Genomic DNA, 16,545 nt, shown 5'->3' on the forward strand with positions numbered 1-16,545 from the left:
TCAGCAATAAAAAGAACTATTGACACATACAACATGGATGAATCCCAAATACCTTATGTTGAAGAATCCTTACACAAAGGCGCACATACTCTGATTCATTTATACACAGTTTAAAAAACAAACTATGATAGGAGAAAAATCAGAAGAAAAAGCGGTTGCCTAGGGGACGGGGATCGGGTAAGCAGGGACTGACTGGGAAAAGCATGAGAGAATTTTCTGGAGTGATGAAAATGCTATCTTGATAAAGGTTTGGGTTTCACAGATGTGTGATTTGTCAAAATTCATTGCATCAAACACTTAAGATTTGTGCATTTCATCACATGTAAACTTTACCTCAAAAAGAAAAGAACCTTTAAAAAAGAACCTTTAACAAATACTGAACTCTAGTTAACAATATCCATGCTGAGATGTTTAGGGGTGAGGTGCATTTAAGTCTGCAATTTTCTTTGTAATCATCAAAAAATAGGATTTATAGATGGTTATGTGAAAAGGTTAAGTGTAGTAAAATGTTAATTATATGATCTAGGTAGTGGATATACAGATATACATTGCACACTTATTTCAACTTTCATGTTTAAAATTTTTCATAATAAAATGTTGGAAAAAAATAAGCAGTGAGTAAAAGAACAGAACTAGGTTAACAAAAGCCAAATCTATACCGTGCTTCAAAACAAGTAGGAGGAAGAAAACTTCTTGAGTAGCTGAAGCTCTTTTAGCAGAGCTAAAAGAATGAAAGAAAATTAAAACGAAGTTCAACTGCTGATGCAAGCAAAGCAACTGAATATAAAATAGTTTGTTTTTCCGTGGGACTATATATGTGGTAGAACTTTTATTTCTTTTATTGTGGTAAGAACATTTACCATGAGATTACCCTCTTAAGAGATTTTTAAGCGTAAAATACAGTATTGTTATCTACAGGCACAAAGTTGTAGAACAGATCTCTGGAACTTATCTTGCATAACTGAAATTTATCAAGATAAAAATTGTTACTCTGATCTGTTTAATACACCAGCAAGGAAATAAAAGGTTTTTTAAGTCAAGAACTTTAATACTCTAGTATTAGGGTAGAATTTTTTTTCTATAATTCTGTAAATGATTTGAAAAAGCTGTACTATATAGTTTAGAAAAAGCCATAAGATCTGCAAGAAAAGGGACTGATCACCTATATAACACCAATACATCAATAACTATTATTAATATTTGGCTAAAATGATCTTAACATTTTATTCATTGACTGGCCTGAATTCATAAGAATTGATTCAGTTTAATCTCAATATTGTAGAATTACTCTCCACCCCTCCTCTCATAAAAGGTTTAGCCAGTGGCAGGAGCCACCTACCAGACAAAAAAAAAAAAAAGCTCTTCAACACTAAAGGATTCCTGGTTTCCAAGCTCCCCTCTGGCAGCCATAAGGAGAAAAGTGAACTCAGAAGTGGTGGTGGTGGTGATTATTAGAAAACAATGAAGCAGTTAAACCTGAAGTGGTTCACTCAGCTCAATTAGTTTCAACTATAAATAAATGTCATGGTTTAATATAATTTAGTTTTACATGTAGCTAGTGAATATTCTTGAGAATTACAGGACTTTAAGAATCAGTTGCCTATACTATAGGCTTCCCCCAACCCCCAGATAGCTTAACAAGGGTACCTATGAACCTTATGTGACAGTGTCTCTAAGATCTTGTTTCTTTTCAGGATTCAAGGCAAAATGTTTAAAAACCTGAACTTTTACTAACTTTATAAACATTACCTCTCCAGATGGCCAGTTACCAAGGTAGTTTTTCTTCAACTACTATGAAAGATTTCAAACACAAAAGTAGAGGGAATAGCACAATGAACTCAATCTTCAACAGTTACTATTCAACAGTTACAAACATGCAGCTTATCTTCATCTATAAACCCCACCCCCCAGATTATTTTGAGATGATACCCAGATTTATCATTCTAAAGCAGTTTTAGTCACTCAGTAGGGTAGTTACCTAAACTCAGGTCCATCCTTTCCTGAAGCTCCATCTTTCCACATACAGGCACCCCACACATCCCTGAAACTGCCTTTGATGACTGAGGCAGGAGAGAAGACAAGTGTTCTAAATCAAGTTGCTCCAACTGAAATTTAACATTCTAGCTAAGATGGGGGAAACAAGAGGTTGCCTTTTGCTGTATTAGTTCTCCTGAATTCTTTTTATTATAAATGGAAATATAAATGGCCTCAAAGAGATTTCATGTAAAATGGACAAAATTTGACCCAGATTTAGAAAAATCTAGATTAAGTTCATGCCCTACCCTTCTCCAATGGACTATTTCATTATTCATGGAGATTTATGTCTGAATTAAGTTCTGAATGTATGGTGTTCGCATAAAAAAATCATGATTTGTTTATACTTTTACTTCCAAAGCTAATTAAAAGGTTATGCCTTGATTATAGGCTCTAAGGAAATGAAAGATGTTTTAAATTCACAAGTCTTGAATTTCAACAGTAAAACAGATTCAATATTTTCATCTGCTCTTAATCAAGGCAGAAAACCACAATTAGTTTTGAGAATAAATATACACAGCATAAAAATGAATTCTAATTGTTCTTCCTCACTATGGAAATGATCCAGCTTTCTACCTTTGGTGTAAACCAGATTTATCTCAGGAAGGCGGTGAAAGTAAAGGGTCCAGAACAAACCACAGTGCCTTTATATCCTCCTTCCCCCAACAATTCTCAATGGTTGAAAGTTGGGTATAACAACAGAAAAAAAGACAAAGATGTCTTTTGTAATATCAAAAGCAACTACAGAGGTTATATGTAAAAAGTCTACCACTGTGCTTATACTATAGGTTGATTAAACATGTTAAGTCTTAGGTTTTTTGTTTTTTGTTTTTTACCAGAAAGACCACTTTGTTTTTAACCCAGAAGCTGCCTTCAAAAACCACTGCAGGGCTTCCCTGGTGGCGCAGTGGTTGAGAGTCCGCCTGCCGATGCAGGGGACACGGGTTCGTGCCCCAGTCCGGGAAGATCCCACATGCCGCGGAGCGGCTGGGCCCCATGAGCCATGGCCGCTGAGCCTGCACGTCCGGAGCCTGTGCTCTGCAGCGGGAGAGGCCACAACAGTGAGAGGCCCGCGTACCACCCCCCCCCCCCCCAAAAAAAAACCCCGCTGCAGACTTCTGCTGCAGTACAGGTTACCTTCACCCTCCCAACTCACAAAACAATAGGAGGGTCAGGGCTCACTCCTTGATTATTTCTTAGAGAAGTGTGACTGTAAAGCATAAACAAGTGGACTAGTATGATTTAAACAGACCATTCATACCATTAATTTCAACACTGGTAACAACAATTAGGTTGATCCTGGGTTTTTAAGTTAATAATAAGCATCTCATTAAACTGCATTAAATTAGTAATGGAAATCAAGGCAAGGCAGCAACCTACAAGTTTAAAAAATAAACAAATCAACGGGAAGCCTAAGGCAAATGTACTTATCTCAAAACCACACAATTTCCAGATCCACATTCTCAAGATAGACTACAACCTTCTAAAACACTGCTTAGAAGCTAATTAGTGAACCACTGACAGTTGAAGATACAGGACAATCACTTGCTGTGAGTTATGTACATTTCAGAAATGCTGGCATATTTGAAAAATGTTGGAGACGGGTTGTTCCATGTTTCAAACTTGACTAAAATAAACCTTTGAACATAAAACAATCTGCAGGCTGCACAAATTGAGAACCCAGGAGGTTAGCAGAAAAAAAGCTGAAACATTAATACAGAGGTTGTTAGAAAGATCAGTGCACTGTTGCCCATCTTTCTTTATTAAAGTTGTCAGATGCCAACTTGTAGAGCAAGGACTTGTAAAGATCCAGGATGCAAAACCGAAACACTACCAGTTCCATGTCTATTACGAAGCAGAAGCCTTAACTAATACACTGACTGATTTGAAGCTCATTGTTATCAATCATCTTGAGAACAGTATACTGAAGACAGGATATCTTCTTTGCAATGGATTCCACTCTAGTTCTTTAACCTGTTCAAGCACCTTGAGCCCTGAGTCTCAATTGGTTCTTTTTGCCTGGGGTATAGCTGAAAGGTGGGAAAGAACAGAATGGTTCACAAGCATAAATAACTTTTAAAGGAGGCAATATAAGTAGGTTTTGCGGCAACCAAAGAACACTTTTAAAATAGCTATTTGTAGGTGAGACGGAGCAAAGCATTCATGATGAATTACCCCTCAGAGGAGAACTGAATGAATAGAGAAAATCTTGTAGTCTTTGAGTAGATGAAAGAGAGAGAAGGGAGAAGGCAGAAGGGCTTATAAAATGTGTCTCACAGAAAGCTGAAGACAAGGCAGGCCTGAAGAGATACAAGATAAATCTAAACCACAATTTAAAGATTCAACAACCATAAGAAATATAGGACAATGAGAAAGTAAGTCTAGATTAAAGTTCCCTAAGAGAATTAACAGATTTTTTTTTAAAAAACAGAAACACAACTTAAAGGGACATTCTTTAGGGAAAAGAACTGGATATGGTAGTATGCATTGCAATGTCTTGAGATTAAATAACATTTCAACTGACCCTGCCAATCCATGCTATAAATTCACATTTTCTGGCAACCAAAATACTAGGGGGAAAACATATGGGAACAATCAAATGTCTGGTACTCTTTGCTGCCATGAAAAAGCAAAAGAAAATCTCACTCATTTTAGCAATTTTAAATGCTAATTTTTATTTACTGCTAAATGTGCAAAGGACATCAATACTGTGCAGGAAAATGGTTACATAAATCCAATATTAAACAACAGCACATGGGATAAATCTAAAGCAGAGCACCATGTGCCTTCAGAACTGATTAATATCATAGAACACAACTCAGATCAGACAATTCTTAAGAAACCTGAAGAGCACTCTCACTTAATATTAAGCTAGTTACCCAGAAGCAAATGCTCTTGGTTTTGTTGTTTCATTTTCTAGGAAAAAGTAGTTTTTCCAATTTTGCATGGTTTAATATTATGTGTGACATCGGAACCAAGGCAATAGTTTGTAAGATTTACTCCATTTATCAATTGGTACCATCAGCTAATACAAAGTTGACAAGCTGGCTGACAGGAAAACAGCTGAATACAATGAAATATGCTCAGATATGGGGCTAGTTGTACATTCACCTCAATGTCCTTATTCACAACCCAAAGAAATATTCCTTTATTTTAAAGTACTATTTTAAATCAAAAGGTAAAATAATCTTAAAGACAGATACAACAGTAACCACTCTAAATCACTTAAACACTAACATAAAACACTTTTTAAAAACCAAACAATAAGAAAAATGGCAGTGCAAGAACACATCATACTGCTGAATCTTACATATTCTGAGGTACACAATGAGAAGGTGAGGGAGGTGAAGCAATATAGGCAAGTGGCCCAGGACTCATAGCACCACGAATTTGAGAACCAACATATGCTGCACTGACTGGATGCCAGGGGGCAACACAGGGATAATCTGGCACAACAGGAAGGCAGGAATCAAAACCTGGCAAAGGTCGCTGCCCACAGGGATCTGACATCACTGGATAATAGAATGCTCCATGAGGGACAGATGCAGGGTCAGCATTTGGAAAAGTACCTGAAACAAAGAAAGCATACAGTACACTTCATATACAAAGATTCATTAACATCAACATAAATGGATGTTCTTACAGGTAAAAATGAAATTTAGCATTAACTCCAAGAAAGATCATAGCAATTGCAGCAGGAGCACTTTAGATATGAACATTAGTGACTAAAACAGGCTACTAAAAGATAATATGAAAATTTTCTAACTAAAAAAATTAAATATAGGAAGATGGCAGAAGAGTAGGATGCAGAGATCACCTTCCTCCCCACAGATACATCAGAAATACATCTACACCAGTGGGAGGGAGATGTGAAGGAACAAAGGTTTCCACACACTAGGAAGCCCCTTCGGGGGTGGAGACTGCAGGTGGCGGAGGGGGAAGTTTCGGAGCCGGGGAGGAGAGCGCAGCAACAGGAGTGCGGAGGGCAAAGCGGAGAGATTTCCGCACAGAGGATCGGTGCCGACCAGCACTCACAAGCCCGAGAGGCTTGTCTGCTCACCCGCCGGGGTGGGCGGGGCTGGGAGCTGAGGCTTGGGCTTCGGTCGGAGCGCCGGGAGAGGACTGGGATTGGCGGCGTGAACACAGCCTGAAGGGGGTTAGTGCGCCACGGCTGGCCAGGAGGGAGGGAGTCCGGGGAAAAGTCTGGACCTGACGAAGAGGCAAGAGACTTTTTCTTCCCTGTTTGTTTCCTGGTGTGTGAGGAGAGGGGATTAAGAGCGCTGCTTAAAGGAGCTCCAGAGATGGGCGCGAGCCGAGGCTATCAGCGCGGACCACAGAGACAGGCATGAGACGCTAAGGCCGCTGCTGCAGCCACCAAGAAGCCTGTGTGCGAGCACAGGTCACGATACACACCTGCCCTCCCGGGAGCCTGTGCAGCCCGCCACTGCCAGGGTCCCATGATCCAAGGACAACTCCCCGGGGAGAATGCACGGCACGCCTCAGGCTGGTGCAACGTCATGCCGGTCTCTGCCGACGAAGGCTCGCCCCGCACTCCATGCCCCTCCCGCCCCCCCCCAACCCCAGCCAGAGCAAGCCAGAGCCCCCAGATCAGCGACTCCTTTAACCCCGTCCTGTCTGAGCGAAGAACAGACGCCCTCCAGCGACCTACACGCAGAGGCGGGGCCAAATCCAAACCTGAGCCCCGGGAGCTGTGCAAACAAAGAAGAGAAAGGGAAATCTTGCCCAGCAGCCTCAGGAGCAGCTGATTAAATCTCCACAATCAACTTGATGTACCCTGCATCTGCGGAATACATGAATAGACAACCAATCATCCCATATTGAGGAGGTGGACGTTGAGAGCAAGATATATTATTTTGCCCCTTTTCCACTTTTTTGTGAGTATGTGTATGCTTCTCTGTGAGATTTTGTCTGTAGAGCTTTCCTTTCACCATCTGTCCTAGGGTTCTGTCCATCGGTTTTTTTTGTTTTGTTTTACTTTAAAAATTGTTTTCTCTTAATAATTATTTTTTATTTTAATAACTATTTTATCTTACTTTATCTTATCCTCTCTTTCTTTCTACTTTTTCTCCCTTTTATTCTGAGCCGTGTGGATGAAAGGCTCTTGGTGCTGCAGTCAGGAGTCAGTGCTGTGCCTCTGAGGTGGGAGAGCCAACTTCAGGACACTGGTCCACAAGAGACCTCCCAGCTCCACGTACTATCAAACAGCAAAAATCTCCCAGAGATCTCCATCTCAACACAAACACCCAGCTTCATTCAACGACCAGCAAGCTACAGTGCGGGACACCCTATGCCAAAAAACTAGCAACACAGGAACACAACCCCACCCATTAGCAGAGAGGCTGGCTGCCTAAAATCATAAGTCCACAGACACCCCAAAACACACCACCAGACGGGGATGTGCCACCAGAAAGACAAGCTCCAGCCTCATCCACCAGAACACAGGCACCAGTCCCCTCCACCAGGAAGCCTACACAACCCATTGAACCAACCTTAGCCACTGGGGACAGACACCAAAAACAACGGGAACTAAGAACCTGCAGCCTGCAAAAAGGAGACCCCAAACACAGTAAGATAAGCAAAATGAGAAGACAGAAAAACACACAGCAGATGAACGAGCAAGATAAAAACCCACCAGACCTAACAAATGAAGAGGAAATAGGCAGTCTACCTGAAAAAGAATTCAGAATAATGATAGTAAAGATGATCCAAAATCTTGGAAACAGAATAGAGAAAATGCAAGAAACATTTAACAAGGACCTAGAAGAACTAAAGAGGAAACAAGCAACGAGGAACAACACAATAAATGAAATTAAAAGTACTCTAGAAGGGATCAATAGCAGAATAACTGAGGCAGAAGAACGGATAAGTGACCTGGAAGATAAAATAGTAGAAATAACTACTGCAGAGCAGAATAAAGAAAAAAGAATGAAAAGAACTGAGGACGGTCTCAGAGACCTCTGGGACAACATTAAACACACCAACATTCGGAGTACAGGGGTCCCAGAAGAAGAAGAGAAAAAGAAAGGGACTGAGAAAATATTTGAAGAGATTATAGTTGAAAACTTCCCTAATATGGGAGAGGAAATAGTTAATCAAGTCGAGGAAGCACAGAGGGTCCCACAGAGGATAAATCCAAGGAGAAACACGCCAAGACACATATTAATCAAACTGTCAAAAATTAAATACAAAGAAAACATATTAAAAGCACCAAAGGAAAAACAACAAATAACAAACAAGGGAATCCCCATAAGGTTAACAGCTGATCTTTCAGCAGAAACTCTGCAAGCCAGAAGGGAGTAGCAGGACATATTTAAAGTGATGAAGGAGAACAACGTGCAACCAAGATTACTCTACCCAGCGAGGATCTCATTCAGATTTGATGGAGAAAGTAAAACCTTTGCAGACAAGGAAAAGCTGAGAGAGTTCAGCATCACCAAACCAGCTTTACAACAAACGCTAAAGGAACTTCTCGAGGCAAGAAACACAAGAGAAGGAAAAGACCTACAATAACAAACCCAAAACAATTAAGAAAATGGGAATAGGAACGTACATATCGATGATTACCTTAAATGTAAATGGATTAAATGCACCCACCAAAAGACACAGACTGGCTGAATGGATACAAAAACAAGACCCATATATATGCTGTCTACAAGAGACCAACTTCAGACCTAGGGACACATACAGACTGAAAGTGAGGGGATAGAAAAAGATATTCCATGCAAAATGGAAATCAAAAGAAAGCTGGAGTATCAATTCTCATATCAGACAAAATAGACTTTAAAATAAAGACTATTACAAGAGACAAAGAAGGACACTACATAATGATCAAGGGATCAATCCAAGAAGATGATATAACAATTGTAAATATTTATGCACCCAACGTAGGAGCACCTCAATACATAAGGCAAATACTAACAGCCATAAAAGGGGAAATCGACAGTAACACATTCAGAGTAGGGGACTTTAACACCCCACTTTCACCAATGGACAGATCATCCAAAATGAAAATAAATAAGGAAACACAAGCTTTAAATGATACATTAAACAAGATGGACTTAATTGATATTTATAGGACATTCCATCCAAAACAACAGAATACACATTTTTCTCAAGTGCTCATGGAATATTCTCCAGGATAGATCATATCTTGGGTCACAAATCAAGCCTTGGTAAATTTAAGAAAATTGAAATTGTATCAAGTATCTTTTCCGACCACAACGCTATGAGACTAGGTATCAATTACAGGAAAAGATCTGTAAAAAATACAAACACATGGAGGCTAAACAATACACTACTTAATAACGAAGTGATCACAGAAGAAATCAAAGAGGAAATAAAAAAAATACCAAGAAACAAATGACAATGGAGACACGAAGACCCAAAACCTATGGGATGCAGCAAAAGCAGTTCTAAGAGGGAAGTTTAGAGCAATATAATCCTACCTTAGGAAACAGGAGACATCTCGAATAAACAACCTAACCTCGCACCTCAAGCAATTAGAGAAAGAAGAACAAAAAAACCCCAAAGTTAGCAGAAGGAAGGAAATCATAAATATCAGATCAGAAATAAATGAAAAAGAAATGAAGAAAACGATAGCAAACATCAATAAAACTAAAAACTGGTTCTTTGAGAAGACAAACAAAATTGATAAACCATTAGCAAGACTCATCAAGAAAAAAAGGGAGAAGACTCAAAGCAATAGAATTAGAAATGAAAAAGGAGAAGTTACAACTGACACTGCAGAAATGCAAAAGATCATGAGAGATTACTACAAGCAACTGTATGCCAATAAAATGAACAACTTCTTAGAAATGCACAACCTGCCTAGACTGAATCAGGAAGAAAAACAAAATATGAACAGACCAATCAAAAGTAATGAAATTGAAACTGTGATTAAAAATCTTGCAACAAACAAAAGCCCAGGACCAGATGGCTTCACAGGCGAACTCTATCAAACATTTAGAGACCAGCTAAAACCCATCCTTCTCAAGCTTTTCCAAAATATAGCAGAGGGAGAAACACTCCCAAACTCATTCTACGGGACCACCGTCACGTTGATACCAAAACCAGGTAAGGAATGTCACAAAGAAAGAAAACTACAGGCCAATATCACTGATGAACATAGATGCAAAAGTCCTCAACAAAATACTAGCAAACAGAATCCAACAGCACATTAAAAGGATCATACACCATGATCAAGTGGGGTTTATTCCAGGAATGCAAGGATTCTTCAATATACACAAATCAATCAACGTGATACACCATATTAACAAATTGAAGGAGAAAAACCATATGATCAACTCAATAGATGCAGAGAAAGCTTTTGACAAAATTCAACACCCCTTTACCATAAAAACCCTCTAGAAAGTAGGCATACAGGGAACTTTCCTCAACATAATAAAGGCCATATATGACAAACCCACAGCCAACATCGTACTCAATGGTGAAAAACTGAAAGCATTTCCACTAACATCAGGAACAAGACAAGGTTGCCCACTCTCACCACTCTTATTCAACATAGTTTTGGAAGCTTTAGCCACAGCAATCAGAGAAGAAACGGAAATAAAAGGAATCCAAATCGGAAAAGAAGAAGTAAAGCTTCACTGTTTGCAGATGACATGATCCTATACATAGAGAATCCTAAAGATGCTACCAGAAAACTACGAGAGCTAATCAATGAATTTGGTAAAGTAGCAGGATACAAAATTAATGCACAGAAATCTCTGGCATTCTTATACACTAATGATGAAAAATCTGAAAGTGAAATCAAGAAAACACTCCCATTTACCATTGCAACAAAAAGAATAAAATATCTAGGAATACACCTACCTAAGGAGACAAAAGACCTGTATGCAGAAAATTATAAGACACTGATGAAAGAAATTAAAGATGATACAAATAGATGGAGAGATATACCATGTTCTTGGATTGGAAGAATCAACACTGTGAAAATGACTCTACTACCCAAGGCAATCTACAGATTCAATGCAATCCCTATCAAACTACCACTGGCATTTTTCACAGAACTAGAACAAAAAAATTTCACAATTTGTATGGAAACACAAAAGACCCCGCATAGCCAAAGCAATCTTGAGAATGAAAAACAGAGCTGGAGGAATCAGGCTCCCTGACTTCAGACTATACTACAAACTTACAGTAATCAAGACAGTATGGTACTGGCACAAAAACAGAAACATAGAATACGGTCACCTTATCTTTGATAAAGGAGGCAGGAAGGTACAGTGGAGAAAGGACAGCCTCTTCAATAAGTGGTGCTGGGAAAACCGGACAGCTACATGTAAAAGTATGAGACTAGATCACTCCCTAACACCATACACAAAAATAAGCTCAAAATGGATTAAAGACCTAACTGTAAGGCCAGAAACTATCAAACTCTTAGAGGAAAACATAGGCAGAACACTCTATGACATAAATCACAGCAAGATCCTTTTTGACCCACCCCCTAGAGAAATGGAAATAAAAACAAAAATAAACAAATGGGACCTAATGAAACTTCAAAGCTTTTGTACAGCATAGGAAACCATAAACAAGACCAAAAGACAACCCTCAGAATGGGAGAAAATATTTGCAAATGAAGCAACTGACAAAGGATTAATCTCCAAAATTTACAAGTAGCTCATGAAGCTCAATAACAAAAAAACAAACAATCCATTCCAAAAATGGGCAGAAGACCTAAATAGACATTTCTCCAAAGAAGATATACAAACTGCCAACAAACACATGAAAGAATGCCCAACATCGTGATTAGAGAAATGTAAATCAAAACTACAATGAGATATCATCTCACACCAGTCAGAATGGCCATCATCAAAAAATCTAGAAACAATAAATGCTGGAGAGGGTGTGGAGAAAAGGGAACACCCTTGCACTGCTGGTGGGAATGTGAATTGGTACAGCCACTATGGAGAACAGTATGGAGGTTCCTTAGAAAACTACAAATAGAACTACCATATGACCCAGCAATCCCACTACTGGGCATATACCCTGAGAAAACCATAATTCAAAACGAATCATGTACCAAAATGTTCATTGCAGCTCTATATACAATAGCCAGGCGATGGAAACAACCTAAGTGTCCATCATCGGATGAATGGATAAAGAAGATGTGGCACATATATACAATGGAATATTACTCAGCCATAAAAGGAAACGAACTTGAGCTATTTGTAATGAGGTGGATAGACCTAGAGTCTGTCATACAGAGTGAAGTAAGTCAGAAAGAGAAAGACAAATACCGTATGCTAACACATATATATGGAATTTAAGAAAAAAAATGTCATGAAGAACCTAGGGGTAAGACAGGAATAAAGACACAGACCTACTACAGAATGGACTTGAGGTTATGGGGAGGAGGAAGGGCAAGCTGTGACAAAGCGAGAGAGAGGCATGGACATAAATACACTACCAAACGTAAGGTAGATAGCTAGTGGGAAGCAGCCGCATAGCACAGGGAGATCAGCTCGGTGCTTTGTGACTGCCTGTAGGGGTGGGACAGGGAGGGTGGGAGGGAGAGAGACGTAAGAGGGAAGAGATATGGGAAAATATGTCTATGTATAACTGATTCACTTTGTTATAAAGCAGAAACTAAGACACCACTGTAAAGCAATTATACTCCAATAAAGATGTAAAAAAAAAAAACCTACCTAAGGAGACAAAAGACCTGTATGCAGAAAATTATAAGACACTGATGAAAGAAATTAAAGATGATACAAATAGATGGAGAGATATACCATGTTCTTGGATTGGAAGAATCAACATTGTGAAAATGACTCTACTACCCAAAGCAATCAACAGATTCAATGCAATCCCTATCAAACTACCACTGGAATTTTTCACAGAACTAGAACAAAAAATTTCACAATTTGTATGGAAAAACAAAAGACCCAGAATAGCCAAAGCAATCTTGAGAATGAAAAACAGAGCTGGAGGAATCAGGCTCCCTAACTTCAGACTATATTACAAAGCTACAGTAATCAAGACAGTATGGTACTGGCAAAAAACAGAAATATAGATCAGTGGAACAGGACAGAAAGCCCAGAGATAAACCCACGCACATATGGTCACCTTATCTTTTTCTTTTTTTGCGGTATGCGGGCCTCTCACTGTTGTGGCCTCTCCCGTTGTGGAGCAAAGGCTCCGGATGTGCAGGCTCAGTGGCCATGGCTCACGGGCCCAGCCGCTCCGCAGCATGTGGGATCTTCCCAGACCGGGGCACGAACCCATATCCCCTGCATCGGCAGGCGGACTCTCAACAACTGCGCCACCAGGGAAGCCCCGGTCACCTTATCTTTGATAAAGGAGGCAGGAATGTACAGTGTAGAAAGGACAGCCTCTTCAATAAGTGGTGCTGCTAAAACTGGACAGGTACATGTAAAAGTATGAGATTAGAACACTCTCTAACACCGTACACAAAAATAAGGTCAAAATGGATCAAAGACCTAAATGTAAGGCCAGAAACTATCAAACTCTTTGAGGAAAACAGAGGCAGGACACTCTATGACATAAATCACAGCAAGATCCTTTTTGACCCACCTGCTAGAGAAATGGAAATAAAAACAAAAATAAACAAATGGGACCTAATGAAACTTCAAAGCTTTTGCACAGCAAAGGAAACCATAAACGAGACCAAAAGACAACCCTCAGAATGGGAGCAAATATTTGCAAATGAAGCAACTGACAAAAGATTAATCTCCAAAATATACAAGCAGCTCATGTAGCTCAATAACAAAAAAACAAAGAACCCAAACCAAAAATGGGCAGAAGACCTAAATAGACATTTATCCAAAGAAGATATACAGATTGCCAACAAACACATGAAAGACTGCTCAACATCATTAATCATTAAAGAAATGCAAATCAAAACTACAGTGAGGTATCATCTCACACCAGTCAGAATGGCCATCATCAAAAAATCTAGAAACAATAATTGCTGGAGAGGGTGTGCAGGAAAGGGAACCCTCTTGCACTGTTGGTGGGAATGTAAATTGATACAGCCACCATGGAGAACAGTATGGAGGTTCCTCAAAAAACTAAAAATAGAACTACAATATGACCCAGCAATCCCACTACTGGGCATATACCCTGAGAAAACCATAATTCAAAAAGAGTCATGTACCACAATGTTCATTGCAGCTCTATTTACAATAGCCAGGACATGCAAGCAACCTAAGTGTCCATCAACAGATGAATGGATAAAGAAGATGTGGCACATATATCCAATGGAATATTACTCAGCCATAAAAAGAAACAAATTGAGTTATTTGTAGTGAGGTGGATGGACCTAGAGTCTGTCATACAGAGTGAAGTAAGTCAGAAAGAGAAAGACAAATACTGTACACTAACACATATATATGGAATCTAAGAAAAAAAAAAGGTCATGAAGAACCTAGGGGTAAGACGGGAATAAAGACACAGACCTACTAGAGAATGGACTTGAGGATATGGGGAGGGGGAAGGGTAAGCTGGGACAAAGTGAGAGAGTTGCATGGCCATATATACACTACCAAACATAAGGTAGATAGCTAGTGGGAAGCAGCCGCATAGCACAGGGAGATCAGCTCGGTGCTTTGTGACCACCTAGAGGGGTAGGATAGGGAGGGCGGGAGGGAGGGAGACGCAAGAGCGAAGAGATATGGGAACATATGTATGGGAACACATGTATATGTATAACTGATTCACTTTGTTATAAAGCAGAAACTAACACACCACTGTAAAGCAATGATACTCCAATACAGATGTTAAAAAAAAGTAAAAATGAAAAATTAAATATATAAATGTATGTACAATGTGTCAAATGTATTCTACCTGGAGAGAGCTATGTTCCTGGGATGATTTAGATATCAACAGACTACACTAAGAAACGTTCTCTAGAGTCATTCTTGTCAATTCAGTTTTTATAAGAGTTCGTCACAATTACGTTTTCTAATAGTTTTGCAGTATAACACACACCATCCAAATAACCATTTTGTATTATTTTAGCAATTAAAAACTCAGGTGTTTTTACAGTCTTGTCTATACTTGAAGGCAAAACTCTGAAGACCATCCCAAAAGACCAAACTTTTAAGTGTCATCTCTTGAATGTCATGAACACGCTAGCATCATTTAAAATTTACAGCACTTTCACTACCATGCACCAGTTTCAATGGAAATAAATAGATGCTGTTCTGACCTTATTATAGTAACTATATAAATATTTTAAAAAAGGAGTCCCTCATTACTTGGGATAACTTACGTTCGTTTTGTGAAGTAAAGACTGGCACTGTCTCATGTTTACTACAATAAAAATAGTTCTATAAAAGGTACGTGGAACAAAAATGTAATAAAGGTTGATACTTTCATTTTTATTACCATGGGCCACATCACACCACCACATGAAGAATAAGATTCTATAGTGCTAATATTCTAAAACTATTAATACTCTTTAAGGGAGGAGAGAAAGAAAATTCACATTCCTCACATGCACCAGAACAGTATACTTATACATATAAGGTTTCATATAGTTCTTATAACAACACTGGAAAATCATAAAATACATTATTTCCCACTTTACACAAAATCAGGCTTAGGGAGGTTAAGTAACTTAGCCAAAATCACAACCATCAAGTAGCAGTTGCTGGAATGGAAAACAGATTTGGTTAGGTTAGTCCACATCGTTTCTTCTACCTCCTGCTGATTCTAAGAAGGGCAGTCCAAAGATCCTACTCTAAATCCTTGAAAATGCCTCCCCATCTATATTATACTGTGAACTTATAGACAAAGCAACCATCCTTATGGTCTGGCACAGAGGTCTCAAACTTTTTGGTCTCAGGATCCCTTTACACTCTTAAAAATTGAGGATCCCAAATAGCTTTTGTTTATGTGGGTTCTATCTATCAATATTTACCACATTAGGAATTAATCTAAGTTAAAAATATTATCTCATGTAAAAATAAACCCATTATGTTAAACTCATTTTCCATAAAAATTTGTATTTTCCCCCCAAAAAATTGTGAGACCAGTGGCATTGTTTTACACTTGTGCAATCTCTAATGTATGGCTTAAGAGAAGACAGCTGGATTCTCATATCTGCTCCTGTATTTTATCTATTATGATACATTTAGTTTGAAATATATTAAGAAAATCTGGCTTCATACAGATATGTAGCTGGAAAAGAGAGAAGTCTTAATAATTAGGCTTTTCAGATAATTGTAGATATTCTTTGATGCTACACCACAACTAGGTAAGTGGTAATTTCTTAGAGGTCAGTAGCAATGTGGACTTTTCATACTTTGTTAACATTAAAATCCATTGTTTTATCTTGCATCTTGGATAGATATTTTACTAAATCATGCACAGGTAAGATTATACATTGGTAATTGGGAAAATATTATTTCACTGAGTTATACAGATCTACCAAATGTTGACACATTTCATTATACAATGTAAAACACCACATTCATTAATAGCCCCCCACCATCTATTTTATTA

The 16,545-nt window shown here is 38.7% G+C and overlaps 1 protein-coding gene across 1 annotated transcript in view; it reads right to left on the bottom strand.

Annotated features, from left to right (window-relative positions):
- Nucleotides 1-4,693: 4,693 nt before the first annotated feature.
- Nucleotides 4,694-16,545, bottom strand: part of ALG13 (ALG13 UDP-N-acetylglucosaminyltransferase subunit) — a 74,730-nt gene continuing 62,878 nt past the window's right edge. The window contains 1 exon segment of the mRNA XM_060001992.1: nucleotides 4,694-5,603. Coding sequence (XP_059857975.1) covers nucleotides 5,341-5,603 — 263 coding nt within the window. The 3' untranslated portion in view covers nucleotides 4,694-5,340.

The sequence above is a fragment of the Delphinus delphis genome, chromosome X (assembly GCF_949987515.2).
Source record: "Delphinus delphis chromosome X, mDelDel1.2, whole genome shotgun sequence".
Taxonomy (NCBI): domain Eukaryota; kingdom Metazoa; phylum Chordata; class Mammalia; order Artiodactyla; family Delphinidae; genus Delphinus; species Delphinus delphis.